General features: G+C 34.9%; 1 protein-coding gene across 6 annotated transcripts in view; it reads right to left on the reverse strand.

The window, feature by feature from the left end:
- LOC116549643 (cytochrome b5 reductase 4) overlaps positions 1-18,227 on the reverse strand; it is a 113,850-nt gene that overhangs the window by 45,036 nt on the left and 50,587 nt on the right. For 4 of the 6 annotated variants that reach the window (XM_032275364.1, XM_032275361.1, XM_032275358.1 and 1 more), the window contains exons 5-11: positions 11,523-11,555; positions 10,495-10,653; positions 7,970-8,030; positions 6,567-6,624; positions 4,907-5,000; positions 3,601-3,633; positions 1,435-1,557 (exon numbers count right to left, since the gene is read on the reverse strand). In XM_032275364.1, the coding sequence (XP_032131255.1) occupies positions 1,435-1,557; positions 3,601-3,633; positions 4,907-5,000; positions 6,567-6,624; positions 7,970-8,030; positions 10,495-10,653; positions 11,523-11,555 (561 nt within the window). The remainder of the gene's footprint in view (positions 1-1,434; positions 1,558-3,600; positions 3,634-4,906; positions 5,001-6,566; positions 6,625-7,969; positions 8,031-10,494; positions 10,654-11,522; positions 11,556-18,227) is intronic. The other 2 variants (XM_032275362.1, XM_032275363.1) reach the window with 2 other exon arrangements.

Here is an 18,227-nt window from a genome sequence, read left to right on the forward strand (position 1 = left end):
AAGTTATACAGTGAGAAGAAAACATTATCAGTCATTCTTTAAAAGATAAGTTAATAAGAATAAGATGCTAAAACAAAAGAAAAGAAATCAAAGGAGTTATAGAAGTTAAAAATATGAGTAGAAATGAGTAACTCAACAGAAGAGCTAGAAGACACAGCTGAAGACATCTCCCAGAAAGTAGAACAAAAGGACGAAACTGAAAATAAGAGAGAAAAGATAAGATAATTAGAAGACTAGTTGAGGAAGTTCAATATGTAGAAAGTTAAACAGACCATGGGAAGAAGAAAAACCAACAGTAATTTCCAAGACCTGAAGGTCATAAGTTTCCATATTGAAAAGATTAGCACAAAAAATGTACACCCAGCATAAATGATGAAAAATGATCCGTGTTCTGGCACATCATTGTGAAATCCAAAACACTTAGAACAAGGAACAAATATTACCAGTTTCCAAAGAAAAAATACAGGATGTGTTCACTTTGCAAAATATCAAGTAGAGCACTTCTACTTGTACCCTTTTCTATATATATGTTAAAATTAGGTAAAAAGCTTTTTGGAAATGAAAGGAAATGAATGGTATCATCTTTTAGAAAAGATATGGTTTGGATCTGTGTCCCCACCCAAATCTCAGCTTGATTTGTAATCCCCAGTGTTGGAGGTGGGGCCTGGTAGGAGGTGACTGGAGCCTAAGGGTGGATCCTTCATGAATGGTTTAGGACCACCCTCTTAGTGTTGTTCTCCTGACAGAGTTCTCACAAGATCTGGTTGTTTAAAAGTGTGCAGCACCTCCTTCATCTCTCTCCTCCTCTTACCCTAGCCATGTAAGGTGTGCCTGTTTTCCCTTCACTTTCTGCTACGATTGTAAGTTTCCTGAGGCTTCCCCAGAAACCAAGCGAATGTCAGCACCATGCTTTCTGTACAGCCTGTGGAATCATGAGCCAATTAAACCTCTTTTTTAAATAAATTATCCAGTCTCAGGCATTTCTTTATAGCAACATGAGAGCACACTAATATAAGAAGTAAACTGAGAAACTGTTTTAATTAAGTAGAAAAATAGTAAACATGTCTTCCTTAACAGGAAAAATATCAGACATACAAAGCATAAACTTAAACTTAAAGTTTTGTGTCTTTCACAAAAGAGGAACTGAAATAGTAAATCGTTGATCAACAGTCTAAGCACAAGTGGGTTTCACCATTCAGGTATCATTATGTAATGAGTTTGCTATGCTTAAATATTAGATAGAGTCTGAAATTTAACTTCTATGGGGGAAAAAAAAGCAGGATAACAGACAAAATGTCCCTTTCAAACTCCCTAGAAGTAGATACAAGGACCCTTCAGCTCATTTCAAAGTAGCCTTCCAAACTCTGGTACAAACATGCAGCTAACAACAATTTCATGAATATGAAATTAACATTATAAAAGAATACAGCATACCCGTATCTTTCCTTGGAATAAGTGAATGATGATTCTCCAGGGGATGGCCAAGAAAGTTCCAAGAAGTATTCTCTTTTTTCTTTAGAACAATCTCTATTTTTCCCACACTTTCAATAACCCGCACTGAAAAGAAGATAAACTCCATTTGTATTCATCAATACTAAATACAGGGTTTTATTTTAAAACCAGTATTTCTCACACAGTACAAGTGTCCTGATCTAATATGAATGGCACTGATTATTAGCTGGATAAATAAGATTTTGTTTACATATTCAATCACAATCATAATTGTTTATGCTTTATATGGTACTAAAGACAGCTTATTTTTATTTATTTTTTATTTTATTTTATTTTTTTTGAGACAGTGTTTTGCTCTTGCTGCCCAAGGTGGAATGCAATGGAGCAGTCTCAGCTCACTGCAACCGCTGCCTCCCAGGTTTAAGCAATTCACCTGCTTCAACCTCTCAAGTAGCTGGGATTACAGGCTAGTTTTGTATTTTTAGTAAAGGATGAGTTTCTCCACATTGGTCAGCCGGGTCTCGAACTCCCAACCTCAGGTTATCTGCCTGCCTCGGCTTCCCAAGTGCTGGGATTACAGGCATGAGTCTCTGTGCCCAGATGCTTAATTTATTTTTTTAACAGATTCAAATTAACTTCTTTCTAACTAATTTATTAAGGGCCAAACTACTATGTATTGCTGGTTTTCAAACAAGCTCAAATATAGCCATGGCAACTAACTGATACAAAGCTTAAAAAAAGAAAAAAAAAGAGCTGAGATGTACAAATTAGCTATTGAATGCCCCCACAAAAGCAAATTACATTTTTTTAACATTCCTTAGTGAGAATTTGAAGGATTCTTATGAGTAAATTCAGTAGACTAATCCTGAGCCTAATAAACACAAAAATAGATTCATGAGAATGAGTTCCTAGTAAACAGTAAACTAATGAAGTGCATGTAAATTTTTAATGAAAATTTTTAGATTATCTTTTTATTTTTTGAATAATTAAAATGTTTACAATATGTGGGTATAATAATAAAACACATGCTTTCATAAGCTGATTTAAATTTTATGAATTGAACATGCTTTTATATTTTTCTTCAGAGACAACATTCTGTTCTCCCTCACTGTAAACACAAAACCCAGTGACAATTTAACAGCTTTTTAAAGATAGATGAGTCAAATGAATTCAATTTGATGAGCACTGATTTGAAGCTTAACCAAAATAAACATGGTCTTTGTCTTTAAAGAGCCTGATCTATATAATTTACAGAATCTACTATGATATATGGAAAAGAGGAAACATTGGACCAGTGTAAGGTATGCTGACAGTACTTGAAAACAAGAAAACACCATTCTATAATCAGTCTTCTATTGTTAATATGGTAACATGCAGCTGTGTAAAACCTTGCTGCATGTTTACATGCAATATTCATAATTTAGTATGCTCTGTCAACATTAAACATTTAAGTATATAGATGAAAGAAAATCTGTCTAATATAGTATATTTCTACAAACTGTATGTCAAGAGTAGGGCAGATATAAGGAAGGAAGAATAAAAAGCAGACAAAAATTTTTTTTAAAGGAGAAAAAAAAGAGTTTAAAGAGATCAAAAGAATAAGGGGGTCCAGCCTGGGCAACATGGTGAAACCCTGTCTCTACAAAAAAAATTAGCCAGGTGTAGTGGTGTGCGCACTGTGATCCCAGCTACTTAGGAGGCTGAGGCGGGAGGATCGCTTGAGCCCGGGAGGCAGAGGTTGCAGTGAGCCAAGATTGCGCTGCTACAGTCCAACCTGGGTGACAGAGTGAGACACCGTCTCATAAACAAAAAAGGGAACAACGGGGACGATGAAACAGGCAAAAACCTGAAACCAGAGGAATATATTTAAAAATTAATGTATTTGTTTTTATCTGTACAACAAACCCTCATGACACACATTTACCTATGTAACAAACCTGCACAGCCTGCACATGCATCCCTGAACTTAAAGGTTAAAAAAAAAAAAAGAGAGAAAGCATCACATCTTTCTTTTGCAACATGAAAACATACATATGAAAAATAAAACAAATGCTAATTTTTTCATTTTTTCTTATTCTTCTCTCTCTCTCTGTAGGTATGTGTTTATGTATGTACACACATAATAAATTCTGGTTTTTGGTAGCTTACCAGAAAAATCTTCCTGAACCTCACGGCTTAGCCCTAGGATAGAAAAATTTATTTAATTAAAATAGAACTTCAATTAATACAGTTTTTGAACACAATATGTCATTTACATGGCTCTTTTATGAATTATTTCAAATCCCTCAAGACAAATAAAAAGTATTCTGAGAGATCAAAGAAATTGTACACAAAATAATCGAATTATTTAAATGTATATTTTTTCAATCATTTCATTTTTCTCCCTATGAACTAAAGAGCAAATACTCAATTGCCCACAAGTGGGTAACCCACACTAGTCCAAGCGTGGATGGTTCCACACTGGGAATCCTATAAACCAAGAGAGGAGTAGGCTAGGGAGAGGCAGCACCTGAAGCATGCAAGCGTGCGTGCGTGTGTGTGTGTGTGTGTGTGTGTGTGTGTGTGTGTGTGTGTACGCGTGCGTGTGCCTGCGTCTAGCTTAACTTTTCTTATTGTTCTCCAAAGTTGAATACCCATTCAGTTATTGAAAAGAAAAATTATTGAGCATCTACATGTGACAGGTACTCTTTAGGTGTTATGGACACAATATTTAATAAGACAGAAAAATTCCTGCCCCTTTGGAACTTATATTCTAGAAGGTGGTGATGTAAGAAATATGCTTACAAATGTCTGCTGTAAATTTCACTGTGTTCATATGTTTATCTGGAATTTAAATTTTGCATTATTTCAGTCCTTTCAATGCAATATTAGCAACCAAAAGTTTTGTATTTTTAACTGTGGAATATTTAATTTTTTAAAATAAGTGTGCTAGTGTAGAGATCCCTGGTTTCTACTACCGTTTTCTCTGTCCTGATAAAAAAATACAAAGTTGGTCTTTAGCCATGAAGGACAGACAGCTGGGGGATACAACACAAATCTGTAGTCCAGGCTGCTTTGCTGCACCCACTGACTTTCTACGGCAGAGCTGGCAAGGAACAGACCAGTGGAATGAGCCATCTAGCGAAGGACAGTCAGTAGAAGCATGTGACCAATGGGCCTTGGAAGACTCACTTGTAGGTGTCAGGTATGAGAGATTTTACAAAGCTGGGCCAACAAATACTTTATATTATTGATTTTGATTGCATGTAGTTACTTAAACTTGGAAAGGTGAGGTCACACCACCACTTGCTAGTACTTTTATTAGTGTAAAGAAATTACAGGAAAAAAACTGATCAAAAATGACAAACCAAAATGATAATGGCAGATAAAATATTACAGTTACCTGGACTGTAGACCAAGTTATTGCCATATTTAAAGAAAATCAGAGCTCTTTCATTAATAATAAAGTACTCACCAATATGTATAAGATATAAACAATCCTTAATAATTGTTTCTGCTCTAAAGGAATCATCCTGACGATCAACTATTATTGAGTCTAAATTGATATCCTGAAACAGAAAGCAAAAATAGAAGATTAGAAAGTAAAAATTTCCCCTAAACGTTTACAACTAAACTTTTAAGGTGATCTGTGGACGTTCATATGATGCTTCTTTATTGAACCTCCAAGCTAAACAAATGTTACTTCTGTTTTTCTCTCTTATGACCCAGTATTTCTTCAATACACGTATCAAAATTTTAATTACCATATATTTGTCTCTGTTTAATATCTACCTTATCCACTAATATCTAAGCTCTAAGGTTAAGGAGCTATCTTTAGAACATTATTTGGCACCTAGCAAGTGCTCAATAAATATTTTTTGAATAAGCAATATGTAACTCCACCCCCCAGAAAATTACAATCAGACTAGGAACTAAGATATTTGTTGTTCATCTTTATCTTTCCACTAATGTGGTCTGGGCAAATTACATAACCATTTGACCTCAGCTTACAAAAAAAAAATCAATTCACTAACATATTTTTAGATGTCTCTAATTTCTACATAGCCTTGGTGTAAGATATATATTATTTATATTACTCACTGAATATATTATTCCTTTCCTTTTCCCTTAGCCATCCATGCTCTATGCCCCACTGATATTACCAGTGGGAGTAGACCTCCCTAGAGCCTGTGTTCTGGGTTTTGAGCTGTGTGAAGAGACAATATCAGGAGGGAGTGGAAAGCAGGATAAGTAGCACCGCTGGCCCTCTTGGCTTTTTTCAGGCAGAGGCTGATCTACTCTGCAGAATGGCCAAATCATGCTGCAAGAGTCAGAGGAACCCACTGGTTCAGACATGGTTCTGCCGCTACAGAAGTAGCATGAATTCTCAAAAATTCCTAGTTGCCAGAACTTGTCTTTAAATCTACATATCCCTCAAAGTATGGGAACCTCAACAGTTGCTGGAGGATGTGCTTAGAGATATTATAAACTGTCTGCATATTTATTTACAGCTGGGCTGTAAGCTCTTTAAAAGCTAGGTCTCTATATATCTGGCCCATCATTAGATCCCTGATATCTAAGACTATGTTCCATATGAAGCAGGTTACATAAATACTTAGTGAATGAATTATCTCTGTAACTTTAGTTTCAATGATGAGTGAATTATCTCCCTAACTTCAATTTCTAATGGGCATCTGAACACCATTAGTGGTTTAAACATACTAAACAACAGCAAAATACTTTCTCCAATACCAGCTTATGTCCGGAAAATTTGTTCTTATGGTGAAGTTAACTAAGATTCATTTTTGTTATCCATGCTTTAAACAAACACACATACACACACACAGGTAAACACATAAAATACTTCCTACTCTCATTTTTGAGAGGCTATAGCAATGGCCGTCAAGAGCATATGCTCTGGAACCAGACTACCTGAGTTCCAAATGCCAGATCTGCCCACTCAGTGTGCGACTTTGCATGAATTACTTTATCTTTTCTATGAGAGGGATAACAATAATATGTACCTCAAAGAATTGTAGTGAGAAGTAAATAATATAAAAACGTGCTTAGAAAAAGACCTGGTACATAAATTAGCATTTATTATTTACTTCTTTTTCTGATAAAGACATATTTACCTTCTGTTTAGTATATATGGCAATGGTGACTAAAGAGTCTGTTTGGAACCAATCATAGCTGTAAAATATAAGGAAAATGATGAATAATTATATTGACAATCATGTGCATTAACACATATTAATCATTAAATGTTTAAAATTTATAGTGAGACATATCTCTATTTCTCTAGGTTAAGTATTTCTTCTAAATAAAAAGTGGTCTTACCATGTTACATTCTTTATTATACTGCTGACAACTATTTCTAAATTCAAAATATCTACACTTCCATGTATTCCCACTTGAATAAAAACAAAGTATCCTTAACAAGACACTTTTTATAAAGGCTACACATCTCTTTACTAAAATCTTATTTTATCAGAGCAAAAACAAAACACAACATATTTTGTTAAGGAGCATGAAAAAATGTACACGTTTATTATCTTCACTCTTCCCTATCACAAATATATTAGTACTGAAGAAATGAATTCACCAAGGTTGTTTAATGGATCCACAGTAAAACTTAAAATGAAACCAAGTCTTCTGTTTTGTTATAGTTATTGATCAATTTGATACTCTTTTTGCACTTACTACCCTACATATAGGCCAATCTATAGGAGGCTTTCTTAGTCCCTAACTTAAAATTGTATATGAAATAATTTAACAAATATAGCAGGATGCTGCTGTTAGAATAATATAAACTGGTGGTGGGGAGAAAAGGGGTAAGAGAGAGAACTACAGAGAACACACCTGAAGGTATTTTAAGTGTCATTAACAAAACATGCATGTATTGCTTAAGTTAATGTTAACTGTTTATGACAATTATTGGGCAATATATTTTGAAAATTTTTCATTAAAAATTGATAAAAATGAACTAGATATAAAAAATAGAATATTTAAATACATTATGGCAGGGTAATATGAGGGAATGCAGAGAAAAAAGGCTTTCACAGAATATTTAATGGCATAGGAAAATGCACATAGAATATACTGTCATATCAACATTATAAAACAGAATAATATGGAAGTAAGTATTATATTAATCAAACTGGAAAAAAAATAATAGTATATATCTAAGGATGGTGAGATTACAACTGATTTTATAACTTTCTTTTGTATTTCTCTATATTTTCTAAGTTTTCTACCATTAATGTATTTTTTTTATAATCAGAAAAATATTTTAAAATAGCTTTTTAAAGTACTGGTATTTAAAATGGATAAAACTTTAGTTATATTTAAAATTCACATTTATGGAACAGCTCATTCTGCAACAAAATCTAATAAATGAGGCACTACAGTTCTTGTATCAAAGATGCATGACTAATAATAAGCAAAAAATAAAATCCAGAGTTGCTTTATTTTTTAAATGTGTACATATTTGTATAGAGCTGATTTAACTTTAGAAATCTTAAATAACAATGCATACCTTGGATAATTAGGACCTTCTTTGGCAAGTGTATCTGTCACCTGGCTCTTGGGAAGCATGCCTTCACAAAGAAAAATAGCTATAGTTCATCTACAAAGTATTTTTAATTTTTTTGTCTTTTTAATTAACTTCTTATTGAAATATTACATACATTCATAGAAGGATACAAATCACAAATGTACTACTCAATATATTTTCACTTGATCTTAGCCAAAAGCCCAAGATAAAGTGAAAGATACCCTTGCAGTCAGCATTCTCTTCACGCCCCCTTTCAATCACCATCCCTACCTCAAGAGTAACATGTATTGTGACTACCAACACCATGGTTTTGCCTGTGTTTGATCTTTATACAAGCAGAATGATAACATATGTTCTCTTTTAGTCTGGCTTTTTGTCCAACATTCTAGACATTACAGTTCTTATGTGAAACAAGCATGATTGACAATCAGCAAAGATCAAATCTGGGCTTGCTGAAATTTTATCCAGGCTATTCAATTCATCAGTAGTTTGGTCCTTTTTGTAACTGAGTAGTATTACATTATATGAATAGTTCACAATTTATTCATTTTCCTGCTGATGAATATTCAGGTTGTTTCCACTTTGGAGCTATTACACACAGTGTTGACATATTCTTTTAAATGTACATGTATATTCTCTTTTTTTTTTTTTTTTGAGACAGACTCTTGCTCTCTTGTGCAGGCTGGAGTACAGTGACACGATCTCGGCTTATGGCAACCTCCACCTCCTGGGTTCATGTGATTCTCCCACCTCAGACTCCTGAGTAGCTGGGACTACAGGTACGCCCTACCATGTCCGGCTAATTTTTGTATTTTTAGTGGAGACGGGGTTTCACCACACTGGCCAGGCTGGTCTTGAACTCCTGATCTCAGGTGATCTGCTCACCCTGGCCTCCCAAAGTGCTGGGATTACAGGCATCAGCCACCACATCTGGCCCGTAAATGCACATCCTTAAAGAACACATATCTACATTTCTGGTTAGTAGGAAGGGTGCTTTAGCAGATACTACTCAACAGCTCTCCAAAGTGGTTGTACCAATTTACACTTTTACTACAGTAAAAGTGTTTGGAAGCTCCAGCTGCTCTACAACCTCACCAACATGTAGTCTTCTGTCTTTCCCCATTTTACTCACTCTTGTGGGTATGCATTCTTGTGCGTATGATGCATTTTAAAAGCCCACTAAAGCTACGATTTTAAAATCATTTCAGAAAACTCTGGGACATGGATTAACTCAAGATAATGCAAACATTAAGTATTTTCCTCCTACAATAGGAGTGCGTTGTTTGTATATGGTAAGATTTAGTTTGGAAAAAAGAAGTACTGCTGCTAAATGACATTTGAAAATCATTGCATGAATTATATCCATCTCAAAGTATGCTGGAAAAAAATTAATGGTTAATATCTGCTGAATCTTGGGTTCCCAAATCAGAAATCACAGTATTTTACACAAATTTAAGTGTTGGGAGACACCTTTGGGACAAGATAGTTTAGAGGTTTCCAAGATTCTTTTTAGACACAAACCTTTTGTTTAAAGACAAGCTCAAGAGCAAGCAAGATGTAAAACAGTCATATTTTTCTGGATGGACCAAAAGCCCTGAGTCCAGGCCTTACTCATTCAGCTTCCCTTTCTTCCCACATAACTGTGCAGAACACTATTTTCAGATAAACAAAGGAAATCTCAGAGATGTGACAACAATGTCAGAGTTCTGAACTAATAATTAGCAGCGGCCACTAAAAGAAGAATGCTCTGCTACAAAACTACAGGTAAAACAAAAGAGGACGACAAGAATTAAATGTATTTTTTTCTGAAATGGTAAGAGCAAGACAAAATAATTTCATTAAATTATTTAAGAAACACTCAAAGATTTCACTAAGAGATTAATGTAATTTCTCTTTTGGAAGTCTCTTATATAAATAAAAATCAAATGCATCAAAATCTAAGAATTTCTGTAAGAAAAATCTCTCAATAGAATTCATAAATTTTAAGTCAATATGGGTCTTGTATGACTTAATTAGGACCAGAAAATTGATCTTATGCAAGCCACTGTTTCCTCTTCTTCGAACTGAAGCTATTAACAGCAATGAAATACTCCCTGCAATCTCATGGGTGATCAAATGAGACAATAATCAAACATTCTAAAAAACTATATAGTAGCATTAAGATATATCTTATTAAAGCAGAATAACATAGTAATACATGGAATGTGTCTTAATTTAAAACTAACTAAAAACAACAACAAAAAACCCCAAACGTTACATATTATTATTTTGAATAAGTTGAAAAAATAGGGGGTGAATGTGGAGTGAAATAAAATAAGTAATGCAACGTGGACTGAATGAATGTTCTCTCTTCCATAAGTGTTGACTGACTGACTGACTGCTGCTGATTTGAAGGGATCAGGTCTCTAGTGGAATAGGAAAGCAGTCCAACCCATTCAGTATTTTAAGCAGCTATTGGAATGGTAACATACAATGCAGGCAGATCACATTTGCAAATACAGACTTACCGCATAGACTTAAATAAGCCCAAAGGAAAAGGCAGCTAAAAATATATATATGTAGATGTGTTCCAATCTTATAGGGTCCAGGGTCCAGGTTACAAGAGGTAACAGGGCTAAACACATCACTTGTGGAGTGCTGTATTCCATACTTAATGCCACCTTTAACTGAGAAATTAGTCAAATGCAGTGCATCCAAAGAAGGCAACAGAAAAGTAAAGGTTCTGGAGGCCATATGCGGTGGAAAGGAAATGCCCACTCTATCACTAATTAGTCATTAAGCAATGGTGGTTTCTGCAGTATCACAGAAGAGTCAATAATCAGGCGAAACCAAAGATCAGTCCTTCTTTTAATGGAGTATTATATTATCCAATGAACAACTTCAGGTACCATAAATTGCATGAATTAGTCTACGATATAGACCATTTCCTCCAGTTAACAAAGAAAAAGGTAACTCATCTGGCAATGTAGCTTGTTAGTTGCATTTCTCTAACTTCCTTTTGCAAACAACAGAAAAACTGTTTCTAAGTGTACATCAATATAGTTCAGTCAGAGTTAGCACCATGCATTTTATGTCAGTGTTGACCATCACATCAAGCTTTTTTCTGGGGTAGAGGAAGTATCAGTCATTATTTGCAAGTCATCCAGAATGGTTGAGGAAAACAGCACCACTCAGCTCAGAAAATTGTAGATTAATAAATTATTTGACATGTGTATGCAAACACTGGAGGTAAGCTCACACCTAAGAAAACTGACTTGGTTTTGTCTTGTTTCTGAGGATGAAACTCCTAATCACTACAAGTATTCAAGCTGAGGGGTGATAACATATATTTAGGGTGACAACAGAAAGCACAATTGTAAGAGTAATGGCTAGAATAAGGGGCCTATAAAGCCCTATGAAAGACTCATAAGTTTGGGCCAGTAAAGCTATCTTTCACATTAAAAAAAAAATTCTAAATGTCCTAGACCATTCTGTGAAGCAATACTGTTCATAAGCATGTGAATATCATTCATTTATTATAAATTTATAGACTTACCATTTAAGACTTTCTTTTCCTCCTCACGATAGTCTGTATAGTAATTTAGGAAAAAAAGTCAAATAAAAATACTTTAATGTCAAGGAGAATGTCAGTCCATATTACTGATTTCAAGATGAGAGCCCTTCTTTTTTGAAGGGCTTTCTTCTAAGGCCTGAGGAGAGAAATAAGGCTAATACAAAAATGGCTTTTGTTTTAAACAAGTTTCATCTCTGAAGATTGCCAGACCGTATTTCTCCAGATGTTTGTCTCTCATTTCATTTGGATTTTTTCTAATTCTTTGGTCACCTTTTTCTAATATGTTGGTTAATTGCTATACAGAGCATATGTAAACACCAAGTTTCATCCAGGTTATCATATTTTAAATTAGTCCAAGTTAACCAGAATTTATTAGATTACACTTCATAAATGAAACACACACATTAATAACTCAAAGAAAGATATATCTTTCCCTTTTACTGAGTTCAATGCATAAAATGATCATTATTACAAGTTTAAAGTATGTTCAGATTTTTGCAAGTATACATGTAATTATCAGTGTTACAAACTCAGGAAGAAAAATTAACAGATATTTTATTTCAGGATGGCAGTCAACTCAGAAAGCTATATTATATTCTAATAACCACAAGTGTTGTAACCACTGTAGTCAAAATAAACACCTCAGCAAGTTGTCAAAATTTCAAAAAACAAAAGGGATAAGCTAACAAAAAATATTCAAGTAGTCAAATTCAAAGATATCATTTGTTAAGCTGACATCATCTTGTTTCATACAAAAAGAAACGTATTCAAAATCAAAGCTTTCAAATTTTTGTGTTCCAATTTTTAATCACCAAAAATTCCATAATTAATTCTACTTCAGTCATTCATCTCAAAATGATAATCATTAAGGAAGCCCAAATGACCATCATTTTCCTTTTCCTCATTTTACCAAAATAATTTTATAGCTGAAAGGAATTTTAATAATATACAGCAAATTATCACCTGATCTCCTAATAAAGGCTGAAAATCAGAGGTCAAAGGACTTGAATGAAATCCACAGCTCTCCAGCAACGAAGCCAAAATTAGATTTGTCTCTCCTGAAACATAGTCCTATTTTTCTTGGCAATCCATTGCTAGAGTTAATGTTTCCTAAAAAAATAGTGGGCCTAAAAACCATTTAAATTATACTTCAAAATGAGCTTTATCAACTTGCAGACACAAATCTGGCCATTACAGTTCGCAAAGGATCACTGATGCCCTGCTTAGTCACCTACTTTCATCCAGTCAGTTTTATCTGTCTTTGCTGTTACAGCTGTGATTATTTGTTTTATCTTACAAATTCAAAGAACATAAATTTTTTTGATGGTACACTGATATATATGTTCAGTCAACAATATAGTGAACAGTTTAAGAAATCTCACTTATTTAAAACAATTTTTATCTAAGATAATTTTAAATAATTTTAAAATTATCCCAGGTAATTTGTTTCTAAGAAAAAAAATATTGTCTCATATGATTACTTTTTGCCTGATATCAATAGATTTGAATCTGTCAGAACTTTCTGGATTCTGCAAAATTAGCAGGTTTTTTTTTCCCCTGAGTCTTTTTTTAATACAAGAAGCGCTAGTATGAACAGAACTTCCACTAAAATAATCTGGGTTATCTTTAAAAATTCTCCCAATCTACTTTTACAACTCTTTTCAAAAACTGAGTCATAGAAATGGAGGAGACTGTTTTTCACTCTTAAGCATACTTACATCTGAATCATTTTAGTCACAGGAGACACTTGCCTCCCTGAAAAAAAAATCTGATGTCTTCTCTTGGTAACTAAGTCCATCATTTAGTTGGCTTCATAGCCAATCAAATTTGTAACTTCTCATAACACTGGTTAAACTACAGCTAGTGCTCGACTTACGACCACGATTGGTTCCGACAGACCGGTCGTAACACGATTTGGTCGTAAGTTGAGTAGGCTATATGTACAGTACTGTGAAATGATGTTACAAAAATCTTTAAGTCATATTTTATCATAACTTTCATTATTGTTATATATCATAATTTTCTTTGTTCATTTTATGCCATTTGTATCATCTGTACACCATTTTGTTTCTTATTTTTACATTCGTCAGGTTTAAGTAAAACACTGCATTTCCAGTAGTAAGGGTTGACCTGAATGCTTATTATGAAAGCATTCTTGTCAAATCTCATTTTTAAAAAGGCACCTTAACTTGTGGTAAAGGCGCAGCCTTGTGTAAAACTGTGGAATATTCACAGATCACTGAACCACGGTGGTCTACGGTTTGAAGTGAAAAACCACGGCACATGATGAGTTTTGAAAAGCAGAAGAGTATGAACTATGTTAAGTCTTAGGGTTAAAAAGGACTAGTTGCTAGGTATTTATTTATTATCATTGTAAATAGAAAAGTAAATCATCACAATTTTATGTGACTTTCCATGGGACACAAATATGCAGCATCCATCATAAAAGATGTCATCTGGATATCTTGTTCAAATATAATTTAAACTTAGTATGTTCTAATATTGTTAAAGATATAGGGATATAAACCACTCACATTTTAGTAAGAAAGGCAAGAAAATGACTAATAATGATATGATATAGCATATATGTTTACTGTCCCGCACTGTCGTATGCCCAGCTGGGCAACGTTTGCGCTGCCAGACGCAGAGCAGTCGTGGCTAGCGATTGTGGTCCTAAAGTCGAATGGTCGTAAGTTGCATAGGTCGTAAGTCGATCAATACCTGTATTTACTTTGATAAGAACCTTTATTTCTGGAGAGGTCAGAGTCATTTAGAAGGCTGGTGCCGTGATCTAACAGCATGCAGCCCTTTCTTGGTAAGGATCTTTAATTACGACCCAAATCTAGTTTACCTCTGCTGAGCAGAGGCACAGGAGGATATCCTGTAATAAAGAAAGATCTAGTAGGGATAAAGAAAGATCTAGTAGGAAGATCTTTCTTTTATCAGTATGCTCATTCTTTTAATAAACATCTATTGATCATATTAATGGGATATTGGCATAATATGATACCATTTGGATACAAAGTTAGGAAAATAAGAAAATATATTCAGTCTGCTTATCATGTATAATTTGGAGAGAGTCACAACAACAACAACAACAAAAAACATGTCCTTGGTGTATGCATAGGAGCGGAAAACAGTAGGTGGGAGGCAGAACTATGGTAAGGGCACTTCTTGAATCATGTGAGTGCATTACATATTCAAAAATACAATAAACAGAATTAAAAGTAAAGTCAATAGGCTCCTTTTTTACTTTTCTTTTTTTCTTTCTTTTTTTTTTTTTTCTTTTTTTGAGACAGGGCCTTGCTCTGTCACCCAGGCTGTATGTAGTACAGTGGCTCTGTCTCGGCTCACTGCAACCTCTACCTCCCGGGCTCAAGCAATTCTCCCGCCTCAGCCTCCCAAGTAGCTGGGACCACAGGCACAGACCACCAGGAGTGGCTAATTTTTTTTTTTGTAGAGACAGGTTTTCACTATGTAGCCCAGGCTGGTCTTGAACTCCTGAGCTCAAGCAATCTGTCTGCCTTGGCATCTCAAAGTGCTGGGATTACAGGTGCTAGCCACCATGCCTGGATGATACGCTCTTTTTTTTTTAGTTATTATACTTTAAGTTCTGGGGTACATGTGCAGAATGTGCAGGTTTGTTACATAGGTATACACGTGCCATGGTGGTTTGCTGCACCCATCAACCCGTCATCTATATTAGGTATTTCTCCTAATGCTATCCCTCCACTAACCCCTCGCCCATAACAGGCGATGGTGTGTGATGTTCCCCTTCCTGTGTCCATGTGTTCTCATTGTATAGCTTCTACTTATGAGTGAGAAAATGCAGTGTTTGGTTTTCTGTTTCTGTGTTAGTTTGCTGAGAATGATGGTTTCCAGTTTCATCCATGTACCTGCAAAGGACATGAACTCATCTTTTAAGGCTGCATAGTAACTGATGTTGTATATGTGCCACATTTTCTTTATCCAGTCTATCATTGATGGGCATTTGGGTTGGTTCTAAGTCTTTGCTACTGTGAACAGTGCTGCAATGAACATACACGTGCATGTGTCTTTACAGTAGAATGATTTATAATCCTTTGGGTATATACTCAGTAATAGGATTGCTGGGTCAAACGGCATTTCTGGTTCTAGATCCTTGAGGAATCGCCACACTGTTTTCTAATATGATTATACTAATTTATACAACCACCAACAGTGTAAAAGTGTTCCTATTTCTCCATATCCTCTCCAGCATCTGTTGTTTCCTGACTTCTTAATGATCGCCATTCTAACTGGCATAAGATAACATCTCATTGTGGTTTTGATTTGCATTTCTCTAATGATCAGTGACGATAAGCTTTTTTCCATATGTTTGTTGGCTGCATAAATGTCTTCTTTTGAGAAGTGTCTGTTCATATCCTTCATTCTTTTTAAGACAGTGTGTGGTAAGTGTTGTAAAAGAGGTATGCAGAAGGTGTTACTGAAGCACAAAAGAAGAACGTCTCAACTGGAAGAAATTTGAAAAGACTCCATAGAAGTAGTATTTTAGCTAACTTTTGAAAATGTATAGGCATTTTTCAGGAGTCCCTGAAGAAAAGAATTCTAGGGAAAAAAAAATGCTGCACATTAATTGAAGGTTTTACAATTATCTTATAGCTACATTCCTCATCTCCCTTTCTTATTCCAAAAGGCTGGTATTATGTCACCATCAGATATGACCTCAGTCTTGTTGCCAGGGATCTTATTCACAAAGTCCTAAATTTACTGTTCTATATTCCCTTGCCTGCTTAGCTTTGCCAGAAGGCTTCTTGGTTCTGCATAATGTGTTTAATAATCATTTTTCCTCTAGAAATTCTTCCATATCTCTAAACAGAACTCTTTGTAACACAACTTAGGCCTGGTTCTTTTTTAAAATTAAATATATTTTTTAAATTTTTGTAGAGACAGGATCGCACTATATTGCCCAGACTAGTCTTAAACTCCTGGGCTCAAGCAATCCTTCTGCCTTGGCCTCCCAAAGTGCTGAGATCACAGGCATAAGCCATCGCACCTGGCAAGGCCTAGTTCTTGTTTTTGATTCAAAAGTCATATACCTATTTCTGAAATCTCATAAAACTTAAACTTTCTTTACCTTGGTTTCCTCTATTCATCTTTGTAATCATCTTTCAAATCATGTTTCAATTTTATACATCTCTCAAACTTCTAGTAGTTTATTAGCAGAATTAAAATGAAGAATTAGTAGTTCAAACCCACATATTCTGAAAAATCCAAAGATTGAAAAGCTTTAAAATACCAGAGTACTAATTTACTTTATTAGTTTTTCCTCCATTTTTCATTTAATCACAGCATATGCTGTATTTTTAGAAGTTTATATTTTCTCCCTAAGTTGGCTTCACTTGTCTTTTTTTTAATCAATTCTCCAATGTGTCAGTTATTTTCCATTCCTGTCCTATCATCAGAGTGATTACAATTCCTTTTTTATTTGGAATCACCTGCACATGAATATACACATGTTCAAAATTCTTCTATGAAAACAAAACAAATGCTAACACAAACAAAACATCAGTCAGTCACACCACTACAGCAAGACACACTTCCTGTTTAGGTCTGCATCGGCCCCCTAACCAGGGTCTTCTTACTTCCCATTTTGAGTTAACGTTTCCTTAACTCTCTCTGGCAAGAATCACAACAATGGACCCTACAGCAGAAAGTGCAAATTAAGGCAGCCAGGCTGAGACAGCAAACTTGTCTGTCCAGTAAAGTGCAACTTCAGAATGACTCCCAGCTTCCCGCTCTCCACCAGTAACTGTCTTCCTTCTCCTCTCCCAGTTAGTCTCTGAGCTTGTGCTTTGTCTACCTAAATTGTCCCCATTTTGCCAAAGAGGAAACTTAGGCTCATAGATCAAACAACTCTGGCTTTACAAAAGTTGAACTTCCAACTGACAGCCAGCTCATTCAGCAGTTGTCTTGTCCTTGCTCACAGTGCTATGACAGTAAAAGAAATCTTTGAAAGTAAAGTCTCAGCCTGCTATGAGTCTTGGTGTTTATCTCCATCCTCAGCTCTACAGATGCCAGAGTTTGCCTAGGATGAACCAGAGAGCTGTCCAATGTGTGCGTACCAGCTTGACATGTATGTGCCACTAATACCAGCATGTTTAAGCATAAAAAACTAATGCATATAAGATGCTTTCTCTGCTTCAATACTATTAACATTTTAGGCCAGAAAATTCTTTGTTGTGGGAGTTTGTCCTGTGCAATGCAGGATATTTAGCAGTATCTCTGATCTCTATCAATTAGAATGCCAGTAGCATTTACTTTCATTCTAACAACCAAAATGTCTCCAGACATTACCAAATGTCCCCCTGAAGAGCAAAATCAACCCCAGTTAAGAACCACTGGCATATACTAAAAGAAAATGAATTAATGAAAAAGCAGGTAACATTAATGAGGTAATTCTCTGCCTTACAAAACGTTTACCTATGGTTTCTTCAATCAATTTAATAATTATGTACTCTTTAGTAAGATACAATACACACAAGCCTCAGTATCTTCACTTTTAAACTGCTCTAAATCCCTCTTCGGTTAAGTATTCTATTAATGTATGACTCTAAGTGCTTTATTGCCAGACAGAGAGGTCGTGAAATCTAAAAATACAGTGTTAGAAACTATAACAAAGCAATGAGAAATTAGGAAGAAATGTTC

This window comes from Sapajus apella, unplaced genomic scaffold (genome assembly GCF_009761245.1).
Source record: "Sapajus apella isolate SASKATOON/1434 unplaced genomic scaffold, GSC_monkey_1.0 scaffold6, whole genome shotgun sequence".
NCBI lineage: Eukaryota > Metazoa > Chordata > Mammalia > Primates > Cebidae > Sapajus > Sapajus apella.